Genomic DNA, 16,473 nt, shown 5'->3' with positions numbered 1-16,473 from the left:
CCCATTACAAGGTTGAATAACCAAGAGTTTGATCTTTTAAAATATAAAGTATAATTTATTAATAAATAAAATCAAAACTTGCTCAAAATACAGTTCTGTCCCAATTCTCAAAATGAGTGATAAGTGAGGAGAAGTTAAGCTCACCGTCTGATTGCGTGGTGACGCTGATGGTCTCTGAGGCAGTGCCTGGTCCGTAGCGGTTGATTGCTAAAACTCGGACCGTGTACTCTGTGAACTTGTTGAGTCCGTCCATCTTGTAGTTCAGTCCGCTCACCTCCACACTCTGAATACAAACGCACATTACACTTTACAGGCTTACAGCCAGAAGTAAGACATTTTATTTCTGACTCTTTACTCTGGTTGGTGGTCTGACCTGCTCCTTGCCAGACGGGCTCTCGGTCCACAGCAGCCTGTAGCCCAGGATGGGGCCGTTTGGTTGGCTGGGAGGCTCCCAGCTCACCTGGACGGAGGTGGGTGACAGAGCCTCAGCTTGGAGAGACTCCACCCTGCTGGGAACCTGGACTGTAGAGACACACAGACACAATGATCACACATACTGATACTATTGTTACCAATACTACAAGTACTACTGCTGGTATCATTCTTTTCAACTTGATGTTCAACGTCTTTAGTCCTGTGCCAAAGTCATAGTTCAGTGCCTAATAAAAAATCATGTTTTTAGGATAAAAATGAACATGTTCTTTTATCGTGACCAGTCTCACCTGTGCATTAATCACGCTTTTAGAAATATACCTTTTACAAAGGTTCCACTTGGAACCCTTTCAGGGGGCTCTACCAAGAACCCAACAAGAAGGGTTATACCTAGAGCCATCTGTGAAAGATTTTACCCATAACTCCCTATGGCAGGTTCAGCAGTGAACCCTTTCACCCACATCCCTCTCTAGGTGTTCTATCCACACTCTTTAGACCTTCTAAGGGTGCTAAAAAGAACCCTCCCATGAGGTCCTATCAAGAACCTTTTTATATTCCAAGAGTTTTGTCTTCAACCACCTCAGGCAGTTCTACCAACAACCCTTGACGAACCTTTGATGAAAAAGTTCTTCAAGGATAATTGAGATCCTTGAAGAACTTTGGTTCTAAAAAAGGGTTCAAAAGGTTCCACTTGGAACCCTTATAAAGGGTTCTATCCAGCACTCTAAATAAAGGGTAGAATCATATGTGAAAGGTTTTGCACATAAGTCCCTATGAGAGGTTCTACAGAGAACCCTTCTACAGTGTAATGGTTCCACCCAGAACCCTCCCTGGGGGTTCTATTCAAAGCCTTCTCAGTGTGCGAAAAATAACTCTCCCATGGGGTCCTACCAAGAACCTTTTTATATTCCAAAGGTTTTATCTAGAATTGGCCTTAGGGGTTCCACTAAGACACCTTTTATATTCTACAGGTTTCATAGCCCTTTTATATTTTAGGGGTTCTGTCTTTATCCCAACCAGGGGGTTCTATCAATAACCCTTTTACATTATGGTACAAAGAACCCTTGACAAACCATTGATGAAACAGTTCTTTGAGAAGTTCAACAATCCTTAAAGAATTCTTTCTTCTAAAAGAGTTCTAAAGGTTCCATTTGGAACCCTTTCAAAGGATTCTGCCAAGAACCTAACATAAAGGGTTATACCTTCTACACAGAACCCTTCCATGATGTAATGGTTTCACCCAGAACCTTCTGTTGGGGTTTTATCTAGACTCTTTCCACCTTCTAAGAGTGTTAACAAAGACCCACCAATGGGATCCAACCAAGAACCTTTTTATATTATAATAGCTTTGTCTAGTACCTAATCAGGGGGTTCTGCTGAGAACATTTATATATCAAGGGTTTTATCTAGAACCCACTGATGGGGATCTATTGAGAACATTTTTATATTCAAAGGGTTTTGTCTGGAACACATTTGGGGCTTTCTACAAAGAACCTTTTTACAATATGGTGCAAAGAACCATAACCTTAATAAAAAAATTCTAAAGAGGATTCCATAGCTTAATAGAGTTCTGAATGGAACCTTTAGTCCTACCAAGAACTTTGGACGAACCCTTCCTTCAAAGAAGGACTTTTCAGAAGCAAATGGTTCTGGGTAGAACCTCGGCTCTTCAGGAAGAACCCTTTTGGAACGTTTATTTCTAAGCGTGTACCATCTAATTAGCATCTTTCCATGCCACACCTATGAAATCGGTGGAAGTGCTCCCTAACACAGATTTTAACAAATCAAAAAATACATCTAAATTTTGCACAGATGAACTCGGAGATCTTTTACTTCTACTTGTGAAAAATGGGAGCAAAAACAGTAGTGCTGTGTTTATACTTTTGTTGAATATAGATGACATATTTCAAGCCTATTTTGTTCAGCTTTTGGTTTGTTTTATTGTGTCATAAAACAATATATCATATCATAAATGGAACTACAAGTTGATCTCGTTATAAAACCCTGTGCTGTAAAATGATGAATAAATCCACCTTATACCTTGTATATCATATATTCAGCTCAATGCAGCCTTAATATATGACAGAATGCTTTTATGGATATTACATTTGAGAGGGCGAGACACTTACATCCTTACAAGAGATGTTCTTTATGAATGGAGTGTGCCGCTGCATCACAGAGAGCCTGTTTACACCTGGCAGTTAACATGCTTGTGATCCAATCACAAGTGGACAGCCTGAGTATGTCAGTTCACACCTGGCATTAATGCGTCTCCATATGCATCTCAAGTGACCACTTCTGATTGGATCTCACTTCCCCGCTCTGTATGCAAATAAACGCATGGCTTCATTTCATTTCGTGAAGACCAAGCGCATTGATGTTTTTAACCGGCGATGATGAGACGAACAGGCACAATATTTTTACACATTTTTTGAATTTAATGGCGAATTCACATGAAGGCTCAAATGATCAAGAATGTGTTGTAGACAGAGTTTTTCAAAGTTGATAAAGTTTTTCTTCACTCAACAGCTCTAAAAATTGGACATTTTTTAAGGGAGTCTGGGGACTTTCTCCACAGGCAACAAAGAAGTAGCCTATATCGGTAACTGTTTACTGTATTTATAAAATTTGACATGTTTACCATCTATAAAATGTCATACTCCTTAAATTTCGTGTAAAAGGTGAAACTGGTTGAAACAGAGTGTTAAAATGCCTAGCTGCTCAATATCAGCAGGTAAGAAGCATAGTAGCCAGCTGTACAGCGATGTTGTGACTAACAATATTTTTCACAAGGTAAGCAATAACTTCTGGTATTGGATTTAATGCTGAATTGACAAGAAGGCACTGATGATTAAGAATTTATTGTAGATAGAGTTTTACAAAGTTTATGAATGTCATCTTCACTCAACAACTCACAAAATTGAATGATTTTTTTAATGGATGTCTGGAGACTTTCTCCACAAGTGACAAAAAGTAGCCTATACTGGTTACTGTTAACTGTAATTACAATATATGACACATTTATGGTCAATAAAATGTTTTCCTTCTTTCATAAATTTAGTGTGAATGGTGAAATCAGTTGAAACAGTGTGTTCAAATACCCAGCTGCTAAATGTTAGGTAGATAAGATGCATAGTAGCCATCAGTATAGTGAAGTTGTGACTAACAATGTTTTATACAAGGCAAGAAACCCTCCAGTATTCCATTTAAAGCTGAATTTACATTTTATTATTATCCTTATTTTTAAGGGATATTGTGGTTATGAGTTCAGTGGTGAAATCAGTTGAAACAGGCAGTGAGTTCACAAACATCTGCTGCTTGTCTCTGCAGGTCAGAGAGCCCAAAAACAGGATTTGCATTACAGTGAACCAAATGGTGGACTTACAGGAGGTTAGCTGAGTAGGTGGTCCTTCAGTGTGGCTCAGGACACATAGTGTACACACTGTCCACTGGCATATTAAAACCAGGTGTAAACAGCCTCAGAGTAAGCAAGATACCCACATTTTTAGTCTCTATTTTGGCTCAAGAGCTGAAAACACTAGATCTTAAACCCTAACATCATTTAATCATCATCATTTTTTTTTATTAAACTTAAACATATAATATGCAACATTTTCCTAAAAAAAGTACAGACTCATATTCAATAATCCATTTTAATTATCTTTTATGATACTAGAAGTGTGTGGTGGTGTCTCTACCTGCAGAGTCCTGCGGCCCTCTGTCTGTATTTCCTGATATTTTGAATATACAAACAGGTCAGAAAAATACTACTGATTCTATTTTTAATATCACATATTATGAAAATTGTATAACTGTTCACAGACTGAACTGTACTCATTGTGATACTACTTGTGTGTGAAATCAGTGGAGTGCCTCTCTAAGAGAGTACCCCATTCTGAGTTTTTTGTACCCTTAGTGTTTTGCTAGGCTGGCTGGTTTCTATATGTGTTATACATGTATAGTGTCTCTGTTTCTGATGGCGGGTGTGGTGTGATTTTGCTGTTTGTTCTTTGGGTCAAACAGTATGTCTGGGAAATTTTCACATCAGGACTTGTCTGATAACATTTTTTTTTTAAATCTTAATAACATAGCAAACAGTCACCATAGAGACATATAACATGTGTCAGTAGGGACAGTACACCCCAAAATCAAAATATTTGTCCTCAATCAAGATAATCCACGGACCTTTGTATGAGCAATTTCATGTAGGAACTACTTCCTTTCTACCAAACTACCCCCTCCAACCATATCACCACACAAAAGGAAATGTGCATCTACTCATGGATGAGAGGCTTGTGCTAGTAAACTTCCTCAGCTGAGTAGGTGCACACTTCCTTCTGTGCAATTATACGGTTGGTGGATGTAGTTTGGTAGAAAGAAAATAGTTCCAACATGAAACTGCTCACAGCAAGATCTGCGGATTATCTTTAGTAACCAGGTCATGATTTCTGAAAATGTAGTTTTGGCTACCACAAGTACCACAAGCTGAGTGCCACCTAGTTCCATTATATTTCAGAGAAGACAGACATCTCCAAAGCTATACAGATGAATAAATAATACTACAGGGAAGAGAAAAAATATGTGAAGTGTCCCTTTAAGAAATAAAAAGAAACATACAATACACGTGTATATGACCATGAATAAATTAAAACACAATGTGTGTGTGTGTGTGTGTGTGTGTGTGTGTGTGTGTGTGTGTGTGTGTGTGTCTTACGGTCTGGTTTGGTGGTGATCCTCAGGGGGGCGGAGCTCTCTCCTGGCCCCATGTCATTGTAAGCGATGACTCTGAAGCTGTAGCTCTCCTCTGGCTTCAGGTTGGACACCGTCAACTCCAAAGATTCCGGCTCTGACACGTTCACTGACCGCTCCCTGTCGCAGGAAAACACAGCGTCATACACTTTGGCTAACTATTATCGTTATAAATATAAGAACAGACATAATAATGTACATTTTCCAATTTTAATACAAAATATTTTCTATTCCCCTATGATTCATTTTTATTATTTATTTAATTTTCTCATTTTTGATTATCTTGTTGAAAATCTTGTTAAACACTGCTGCATTTAAAAAAGTAACCCAGATTTATTCTGTAACAGTGCAGATAATCACATCTGTAATCAGCTGTAATCTGTGTAATCCCGCAGTAGCTGCAGCTAATCCTCAGATTACAGCACCTCTGCAGCCCCTCGACTAATCACCGAATGACTGAAGAGACAGCAGCAAATGTCTCCGCTACACCATCACATACACACTGTGGCTTTTTCTGCTCACTTCACTGCACAGGAAAGAGCAGTGAAAGTATCGTCGGAATAGAGTCATTTTCCAAAAAATTCCTGCTGATAAGAATGATAGGAAACTTCATGTCGGTAGAATTGTGTTCCACTTTGATGAGAATTGATAAAAACATTGTCTGAGCTCACTGAAGTTTTCTTGTTTTGATTTTATCCAGTGTGAAGAACAAAAGAACATCAGACACAAACACTGTTTGGTTTCTAGATTGTAATTTACCCTTAATTAAGACAGAGGGGAGTTTGAATCTGTACTAATAATTTAAGACCAGAGAAAAAATCTGTTGTCACTAAATAAATAAAGAGAGAAAGAGTGCAGCAACAAATAATGATGAATTAATCACAATTACTGTTGGCATGAAAGTTCAACATGCATGACAGCTCATTTATACATTTTTTACAAGGAGTAAACAGTTATTCTTAAGGGAGCAGTTCAACATTTGGGGAAATATGATTATCAATCTACCTAGATAGGGACGAAAAGATTGATAAACCTCATGTCTGTGTTCAGTACACAGTGTTTGGGTTAAACGAGAGCTTTAGAGGTTCTGGTAGGTGTATTTTGTACTTTGAACAGAGCCGGTCTTTATGCTAAGCTAACCACACCCCACCTCCAGCTCTGCACTCAGCACACGGACAGGAGATGATACTGGTCTTCTTACAGAACCAAAGCCTTCACAAACAAAACTCGTCAAACATGGCAGCTTGGTCGGTGGCCCTCTGCTTTAAAGCATGATGCTCTACAGAGTCTAGCTCCAATTTTGCACGTGCAGGGCTCTGTGGTGAAGTTAATAATAATAAATATGCAACTTCATGGTAGACTTTAAAAATAACGGTTGAAAAACTACTTGGTTGGGTTTCAGAAACGGTCACTGCTGTACTGGGTACTTTAGTTATGTAAGTTAATGCACAAAATGAAACTTACGTTACTTAAAGTACATAACATACAAATGTAATGTAACATCATTTACACAAGTTAAAAAGAAGTCAGCATTAACTTTTGGTTTCACACTGGACATCGTGTGTTTGTTCCTCCAAATATGGACTTTGTCACTCTTTAGAAGACGAAGAAGAAGTAGAAGAAGAAGAAGAGGAAGAAAAAGATGAAAAGGAGGAAGAAGAACAGGATGAAAAAGAAGAAGTAGAAGAAGAGGAAGGCAAAGAGGAAGAGGACTATGAAAAGGAAGAAGAAGAGGATGAGGAAAAGGAAAAGGAAGAGGACGAATAAGACAAAGGGGAAGAAAAAGAAGAGGAAGTAAAAGGGGAAAAAAGAAGAGAAAAAAGTAGACGAAGAGGACATGAAGAAATGTAGAAGAAGAGGAAGAGGAAAAATGAAAAGAAGAATAAGAAGAGGATAAAAGAGGAAGAAGTAGAAGAAGAGGAAGAGGATGATGAAAAGGAAGAAGAAATCAAATCAAATCTCTCTGACTTCATCTTCTAAAACGTGAATATTGTCTGGTTTCTTTTCTCCTCTCTGACAGTAAACTCAACATCTATGGGTTGTGGACAAAACAAGATATTTGAGGACGTCATCCTGGGCTTTGGGAAACACTGATCAATTAATCGAGAAAACAATCAACAGATTGATCAGTAATGAAAATGAGCTCTAATCGTGACGCATGTTATTAGAAACATATACACATGTTAAATACATTAGGAATGTAAAATAAATGCACTTTTTTTTTTTTTTTTAATTTCCTGTCATCAGGAAAACAATATAGAACATTTTAGACATTTCAAATTCTAATAATAGGATTACATGATAATATTGTGGCTAAATGTCTTCCATGTCTCTTATTTATTTGGTGACCAAAATAAAATCTCCAATGACGCAGCTGTGGGTCATGACCCAGTCTCTGGAAATGACTGAATTAATAAAACCATTAATCATCAGTAAACACGAGACAACATATAAATCAGACAGTTTAAAAAGAGAAATTTGGTGAATGTTTTGTGCCATTTTGACTGTGAACGTCTACTGCAAATTTCATTCTAATCCAGCTGGATATCAAGATAACACCTCCGGACCGAAGTGCTGGTCAGACAAACTGAGCAACACATCACCCGATGTCATCACCATCATCAGCAGCAGCATCAGCAGAGAGACACAAAGGTTAAAGAAAATACAAAAGGTGCACGGAGTTCTCGGGGTTTATGAATCCATATTTTCCTCTGAGCCGCTGAGTAAAGAGGCAGAGAGGCCGAGCTGGATGTGGAGTTAACCAGCAGGTCTGCGTCTGTCACACAGTGTGAGTTCTCTTCGCCCTTCAAAGGCCACAGCCAGAGGTCATTCAGTCCGATCAAAAACAAATAATCCACAGACGGACAGAGGTTGTTCTCTCTCTGCTTACACTTTTATTCATTCCCTCTCATCTCTCTGGTGCTGCTTCTTATTTTGAGAGCAGGATGGGCAGAACCTCACCCCGTTCAGTTTAAACATGTTCCTCTTGGCCTCGCGCTTGTGGTACAACACTCAAATGCAGCATCAACAACTTGGAAAAATGTATAAAAATATAAAATTGAGTCTGCACACCAGGAGCAGCTTCTGGTGTGCAGACTCAATTTTATATTTTTGTATTTGCAATTCTGTCCAGCATCCAGGTCTTATATTTTTTGTTTTTGGAATTTTTTAGCATCACCAACTTGACCACGACTCCAAACAAATATCTTCTTCCAGTGTATGAATTCCGTCCATCTTAGGTTTCCAATAACCAGGTTGTGTCATGAATAAATGACATAAAAATGTGAAGAATGCATTAGTGAAATTGACACATCAATTGTAAGCTATTTACATCTATGATGTGAGGACCAGATGACACTAATCTGACACTAATCTTCACATCAGCATATGGGAAACACTGTTGCAACTGTGACTGTGATGAAGCCCAACACATCATTGATGTAAACAGAGCTCTCCTCCCTCCTCCTAATGGAATTTTGCGTGTTGCGTCCTGCCAGCTTGGAGCGCAATCCACCTCTCAGGTACAACAGCCTGATCTAGAATCAGGTCTTTCAACAGTCTCTGGTTTCTGTTTTTTGTGTCCGTTTCATTTTCCTGGCCTGACATTACCCAAGAGTAGCCTTTAAGCCCCAGCTGTAGCATGGCTCTTACCCGCTCACCTCCTCAGGGGGTCACCCGCAGCAGTGCGTTCAGCTGATGTTTGAAAAATGGCGGCTGTATTTGTTGATCATCTCAGGGTCTGCTGTTATCTACTTTATAGATTCCCATAAAATTTGATGCAGACATCCAATAAATTCTAATAACTTTGGTTATTCCGTAACTTCTCCTCTAAATCTGCTTTTTTACGTTATCTGCATATGCCAGCTACAGTATGGTTAGGGTTAGGGAAAGACTGGCGTGATGAAAAAAGACAAGAAATTGTTGTTTATGGCACGTCTGTCCATCCTGGGAGGGGGATCCCTTCTCTGCAGCATTCCTTGAGGTGTTTTCCATTGTTCTATTGACTTTTTCTTTACCTAATCGAGAGTCTAAAGGAAAGAAGGTGTCGAACACTTTCCAATCTGAACAACCATCCATCCATCTTCAACCTCTTATTCGAAGTTGGGTCTTGGAGGTACCAGTTCCAGCAGCAGACTTCCCTTTCCCTGATCAAATTGAGCAGCTCTGACTGGGGGATCCCTGAGGTGTTCCCAGGCCAGGGCGGAGATATAATCGCACTAGATGTGGCCGAACACCTCCCTATGGAGGCGACCAGGTGGCACCCTTACAAGATGCCCCCACCACCTTTACTGGCTCCCAACTCATTTTGGGCGCTTGTATCCACGATCTCATCCTTTTGGTCATAACCCACTCTTCATGACCATAGGTGAGAGTAGGAACAAGGATTGCCGTCACAATGGTGCGATAAAGAAAGCGCAATACTGCAATCTTTACAACCCCCTGTGATTTGTGGTATTGGGCTACATAAATAAGACTTGACACAAACTCTGGTCTCCTGAAAAGTCAGATATGCTCCTTGTTCATCCCCCATCCCACTTCCACACCTCTACTTTCTTTTTCACGACCTCTAGGACACACTACTTTCTGCTTTGTCATTATAAGTGGTGAGGTGGAGATCCAGGAAATATAGACATATCTTTTACTCCAGGGATTCTGGGCTGCAGTAGACGGAGGAGAAACCAGCTCTGACCCACTGTCAGAAGACACTGAAGTCTTCATCTGCTGGAGTCATAAAATCCACAGAGGCCGACTCTGTGGAAAAACCAGCAGCTGGTCCAGCTTTTATCATGTAAGTAGGTTCTAACTACTTCCTGTCACAGGCTGAAGGCTGCGCATACACCTACATGGCACTTTTGTGAACTGACAGCATCCATTTATCAGAACACGTGTTCTCATGTTCCTGCTGAATGCCTACATATGCAGTGGTTTGTATGAACTTAATCAAAGAGCACTGGCTGCTGTGTGATGTTAACAGTAATGTCCCCTGCTATTTCTGTTACTGTATGTTGCTCCATCGCTTGTCGTGATTGACTGAAGGAGAAAATCAGGAAAAAAAATTTGAAGTGAACAAAAGCTGGCTCAAATGGGTACTGACATGCAAAAAGATTGTATTTATGAGTACACTAACATATTCTGAAGATAATAAACAGAACGTCATGCCTCACTAAGACATGTAGTGACTCTGCCAAAATAAAGTAGAGAGTGAAAAGTCATCCTGTCTTTCTGCTTTCCTTCTTTTTCCATTTTTCTCTCTTGATTTTGTCCTATTTCTCTATTTTATAGTCAATAAATTGCCTGGAAGTCATTACAACTGACAAAAAATTCATCCTCACTCTCCCTTCTTGCCATCTCCCTGTCTCTTCTAATCTTTCACTGTTTTCTCTCTCAGTCTCCTTCCCTCCTTCCCGCCTCTCTCGTTTTCTGAAAGTTATTAGCGCTGAAAAAAAAAACCCTCCATCTCTATATTTTTCTCCAAGTCATTAGAACTGACAAAACCTCTGCCTCTGTTCCTTTTGTAAGTCATTAGGAATGACAGGATCTCTCTGTCGTATCGTTTCATGATGAAACTTCAGTGGCTCTTTTTGTCCAGCGTACCGTTCAGAGCCCTTAAAGCACTGCAGGCCGGTTAGTCCCTGAGGTAACAAAGCTTAAAAGCCTGGATGTGAAAGCCTTCAGCTGGAGCCCTGGCTGTCAGAGGTTACCATTTAACATCAGCGGGGGACTCGCAGATATGTCACCCAGAGCTTTTTCTGGTAATCGTTCAGAGCTGCTGTGTGCAGCCGAGCTGTGATCAACTTAAGAAGTGCTTGTCTTTGACATACTGTTAGTATACAACTCTACACCATCATTCCTTTGTCCCCAAGTCAACAACATGGAGCCTCTTGTTGCACAGTATTACGGTTCACACACCTTCAAGTTCGCAACCTTTGTAGCAGGCGGTGCGGCTCCATGGACGGAACCAGTCATGTCTAGATAGGAACACTTGATTTGGTAATACTTTTGCAAGATGTATTCTGATTGTTCTTGCTTGACAAACATAACAATAACCATACATTTACAATAAAAATAAACACATAGATGCACACATATACTGTACATACATGTGCATGAATCTTAAGTATTATGTAAGAAATAATTTTTACCTGAATTCAGATTATGTAATTCACCTTATTGCAGAAAATAAAATCGAAGACAAGGAAAAAGTCAGCTAATATTAATAATAATATTGATATAATTATACAAATTACAGTTACGACTAGGGATGCACGTGATCAGTCAACTATACGATTAAACGTCAACTTCATTCATGCACGATGCCAGTTATCTGTTGCCTCTAAGATTTTACTAGTCGGGGCTGCAGCTCTGTCAGACGGCAGCCCCTCTCGCCCAGCGCGTACGTCCCGATCGCCCTGGCAACACCGGATGTTTATATTAGCAAAGTCAGACAGATGACAGCTTGTAAAACCAGCGCAGTTTGGCAGTGTTTTAATCTAGAAAATGGAAATAATGTTGAATGTAGTCTGTGACAGAATAAGCTGATATATATTCACTCGACTGGAGAAACATGCCCACATTAAGCACAGACACAGACATAAACCTGCAAGTAGAGCTGCTGCTGCTGTCACTAGTACTGCTAATGTTAGCCACACTGTGTGTCAGGCTGGCAGCTAACGTTAGCTCTGGATCCTTTACCTGCAGACACTGTGACCCTCTTCGGTTTGAAAAGGTGAAGCATTTAGTGAGCTGTTGTCATGTTTTGTACATTAATGTCTAAGGCTTGTATTGCACAGCGCAAAGTAGCGTGCATTTCAGCAGCATTTAAAGTACGATTTGGTGATTGTAGACTGTGATTAATGTATTTAAATGGCTGTTAATACACAATTTTTTCGGACATTGTTTAACATCATAAATTAATAAATTCTGCTAAATTTGAACTGATTTCTTAGTGTTTTCTTAGTGTTAGACTAGTCAACTAGTCTAAATTAAATTTTGTATTTAATCGACAATGAAATAAATTGCCAGGAACATCCCTAAATTATGAAAATTTATTTGCACCTGATGTTTTTGTCAAGAAAGAGGCTTATTCAACAAATTTTCACATTACGTTTAGAAATGATATGGATGACAAATGATATGAACGATATGAATGATACACAAAGAAATGATAAATATCTGAGAGACACCTAAAGTATCCTGCGATTTCCTCATTGTGCATGTTATACAAACTCATGTTGTTTTATAATGTGACAATGCTGTGGTTAAGTTCTGCTTTGCTTATGGACTAAAAACACTTGGTTAGGGTTGGAGAAAGATCATAGTTTGGTTTAAATTCTTTCTAATGGCCAGCGGGGGTCCAATTGCATTTCCTCCTATGGCAAAATGAGCCTTCTTCACACTTGATTTATGACTTCAGTAAAGTGTTTCCTAATGAGTTTATGGTCTCAGTCACTAGTTTCAAGTCTTCTTCAGTACAGCATGATGTTCATTTTGTAAACTGTGGTCCCATTTAGAGCAAAAGAGACAATAAAGCAGGGAATGTTTTGTGATTAACAAGGCGTTCTCAATGAGTCCATCCAGTGCAACACAGAGAGCTCTAGAACTCAAACCATCAAACTTTCATTGCCCATTTCTCCTTAAAATGTTTTCAGAAAAATATTTACCATGTTTTTAAACTTTTTTTTCCTTCTGAACTAATGAGCCAAAACCTAACTCACAGTACATCACCCACCAGCTCCATGCTATCGTTGGTACTGCACAGGATCTGGTAGCAAAACCCAAGATGGCAACCCTTACCACGCCAAACGCAAGGCTGCAAAACCAGTGTTGGGCAGTAATGTATTACTCAGTAATACATTACTGTAATATTATTACTTTTTCCAGTAATGAGTGGTGCAAGGGATTACAGTTTCCAAAACAGTAATTATATTACAGTTAGTCTTTCAAGTACCGTTAAGTTACTGAGTTACTTTTTGATTTTATGACTTGTGCGTGCAGCAGGGCAGGTCATGTCAGCTCTCAACCAAAAAGCTACATGAAGGATGGAGGACGAGGGAGAGCAGGTGGAAGTATTTCAGTCATTATTTTTGGGTTTGTTTGGCTCCTCCAGACAGAAACTGCGGCGATGGAATCTAATTTGAAGGCCACACTCTGAAAGGTCAACTTGTTTCCACTTCATCTGGAGAGATAACAGCAACAGCTTTCTGGGTGTGAACAGTTCACTGGATCAGCTCTTCAACTTTGGGACGTGACAAGGACGCCAACCAGGTTCCTAAGTAATGTAGTCATTTTACAAGTAATGTAACTAATTACTTTTTAGACCACATAATAAGTAAAGTCATATTTTTACTTTTTAAAGAAGTGATAAGTAAGAAGTAACGTATCACACTTCCTGAGTAAGTTGCCCAACACTATTCAAAAAGGTAGCTCCCAAACCACTGGGTGACGTCATGGTGAGTTCACATGTGGACACTTGGATGACTTGTCATGAAAAGACAGAGATCATCCACAGAGAATAAAATATAATGACACTGGTGATCCACTGATTTTCATTTAACCCCAGCAAAAGGCTCACACATTTGTGGTTTTCAGTGAAATTCTTTTTAATGACATTCTCACCAGTCTCAGACGCACCCTGTGTTAAGTGTTAATGCAAAGCTTGCTAACATACTAAGCTAACATAGCACTGTCATTCTGAGGATGTTAGCATGCTAATGTTGGCCTGTAACTTAAGATCCATGTGGCAGCTTTTTCCAAAGGTTTGTCAAAACAAGATCAAGAATGAACCATCACGCTCAGTAATCAGACAGAAGAATAGACAGAACAGACAGAAGCTAATGCAGACTAGATATTCACTTAGATGGATTGTGCATGTTTCAGCAGTTTGCTAACTGATTTACCAACTACACAGAAATGAATAAAAACCCATGCCTATCTTGGAAAATGGATTGAAATATTCAAAGCTGTAGAGCATGCATTTGAAAATGGTCTGATTTTTAGTTTTTCTTGCTCTTAAGATAAAGATGTAATGAATTTGACATTTTATCTTCCTGGAAAATAATGATCTCTAATGGTGACCTCATCTGGTTAACATTCTGGTGGATTCACCTCAGATCATCAAGTTTGAATAATTTCACTCATTATGCTTCTGCTCTTTCTAATACCTCAACACCATGTTGTCTGAGTCGCTTCCAGGTAGCATGCAAACATAGATGTGAAGGTATCGCGAGATCTCAAATATCTCATAGCGCTGCTCGGGCGAGAGCTTGTGTACCTGCTTCAGGCATGTGAATGTGGATCAGGTCTGAGAGGTTACAGTTGACATTTAGGCTAAAAACATGGTGGAAATGGCGTCTTTTTGGGTCAAATTTGAATGTCGTGGCTTACGAACACTTGGATTACATCTCATGAGCAGTATGGAGACATTTTGTGTTCTTTTTTTACATTTTAAAACTGGTCACCATTCACTTCAATTGTACTGGATTTGGCTGCAACGCTGTTTTCTGCTGAAGCTCCGGGAGTGTTTTGTGAGCGGGAGATTTATTTGAATTATTTTTGAGCCCTTCAAAAGTAAAATTATTTAGTCATTCACTATAAAAAGGCAAAGACTCAAAGAACTTCCAGTCTGTGAACCTCTTCCTTAAGGAGACAAAGAAAAGAAAGTCCCGTCTTACCTCTCGACTCCGTCCTGGGAGTAATAAATGCCGTAGGTCTGCACAGCTCCTCCTGTCTCCTCTGGGGGGCGCCAGCTGAGTCGAACAAATCGGCTGGACACTAGGACAGGGACCAGGTCGCGGGGGGCAGAGGGGAGGGCAACGCCTGGGCTGGGGGACACTGGTGGGGGATCAGAGGAGGAGGAGTAAGTCAAGGGGGTGCCAGAAGGAGCAGGAGGAGCAGGAGGAGGGCGAGGAGGGGGAGGAGGAGAGGGAGTGTGGGCGGGTCTATACTGAGTGGGCGTGGCCTCTGTTAACAGTTCATCCAAAGGGGAGAGGGAAGCAGGGAGGAGGGGAGGGGAGGGAGGAGAAGCAGGGAGGGGAGGGGAAGGGGGAGGTGCAGGAGGCAAGCAAAGGAGGCGGAGCAAAGAAAAAACGAAAGGAGCAAATGACATGAGATGAGCAGATAAGGAACAGAAAAAGACGTGGAAGAGACAAGAAGGAAGAAAAGGAAGAAGAAGAAGAGTGGTAAAGAAGATCACAGGCAGGAAGAAAAAGCGGCAGAGCATCTGAAGAGTTTAGTCATCAATCAATCACCTATCAATAATGATAGAATAAAGACTGCTGCCTGCCCTCACATCACATCACAGCTCAGAATAACGTCTTAATAATGACTGTCAGCTCACACTTACTGGATTAATTCAAATATGTCAAACAGAAGAATATTAGGATTTTGTTGTGCTACACAGACTCATAACACAGAATGTGTGCAACATCTCAAAAGACATATATGTGAAACACAATGGCTACAGATCCTGAATCTTTGAACAAGATGTATTGAAACCACAAATTATTTTTCACATCTTCAAAACTAGCAGGACAGAAATGAAGTCTTGTGGTTTGATCAGGATGAAAATGTTTTCCTGAATATGTAGAATTCTTTACAGCACTTCAAACACTGATGTGAAAATAAAAAATAAAAAAAGTGAAAATGAAAACAAAGTGAAAAATTACGATTTCTAATCCTGATATGCTGGTTGATTATTGCTCAAATCTGTTTCATGGAAGAACGCACTTCAATTCCAAAAACTACTGTGGGTATAATCTCTTGTACTTGAACTTTTATTCTAGAGCTGCCTACCTTGAGCAGAAAACATCTCATAACTCTGTGGCTCTACAAGGTTGTTGAATATTTAATAAATGCTGCTTTTTCTAATAGTTTATTTTACTGCTTCCCACACTGAACAGCTCCTTGCATCCATCCATCGTACAGTTCTTCCCTTCTGCCTGTCTTCTTTCCCTCAGTGAACCTTATTAAGAACTGCTTTGACAGAAGTGATTGGCAGCGCATGCAGCCAATGAGAGTGGAGCTTTGAAGAGCCTAATGTGACAAGTTAAACAGTCAGAGACGTGACGGCCTTCAAAAGTAGGCCCTCGATACTGAGAGCACAAAGTTTGAACTCACCTTCCAACTTACAAAGTTAAACTTGAGAGACCAAACTTAGAAGAACGTGCAATTTGTAACTGTGACAAGAGCATAATTACACTCCAACAAATGTATGCACCTTGTTTTAATCACTGAAATGTGTTTCTAATACCAAACACTGCACTGCCTCTGTTTACTTTCAAGTACGCTGTAAAA

General features: G+C 39.8%; 1 protein-coding gene across 1 annotated transcript in view; it reads right to left on the bottom strand.

Annotated features, from left to right (window-relative positions):
* The window catches only part of dcc (DCC netrin 1 receptor), a 264,597-nt gene that overhangs the window by 161,982 nt on the left and 86,142 nt on the right, over positions 1-16,473 (bottom strand). Inside the window, exons 7-10 of the mRNA XM_084746633.1 lie at positions 14,853-15,012; positions 5,147-5,301; positions 374-522; positions 145-283 (exon numbers count right to left, since the gene is read on the bottom strand). Coding sequence (XP_084602759.1) covers positions 145-283; positions 374-522; positions 5,147-5,301; positions 14,853-15,012 — 603 coding nt within the window. The remainder of the gene's footprint in view (positions 1-144; positions 284-373; positions 523-5,146; positions 5,302-14,852; positions 15,013-16,473) is intronic.

The sequence above is a fragment of the Lutjanus erythropterus genome, chromosome 20, assembly GCF_056507025.1.
Source record: "Lutjanus erythropterus isolate fLutEry1 chromosome 20, fLutEry1.hap2, whole genome shotgun sequence".
NCBI classification, from domain to species: domain Eukaryota; kingdom Metazoa; phylum Chordata; class Actinopteri; order Lutjaniformes; family Lutjanidae; genus Lutjanus; species Lutjanus erythropterus.
The sequence above is the reverse complement of the archived record's forward strand: the minus strand, read 5'-3'. Positions and strand labels throughout refer to the sequence as shown.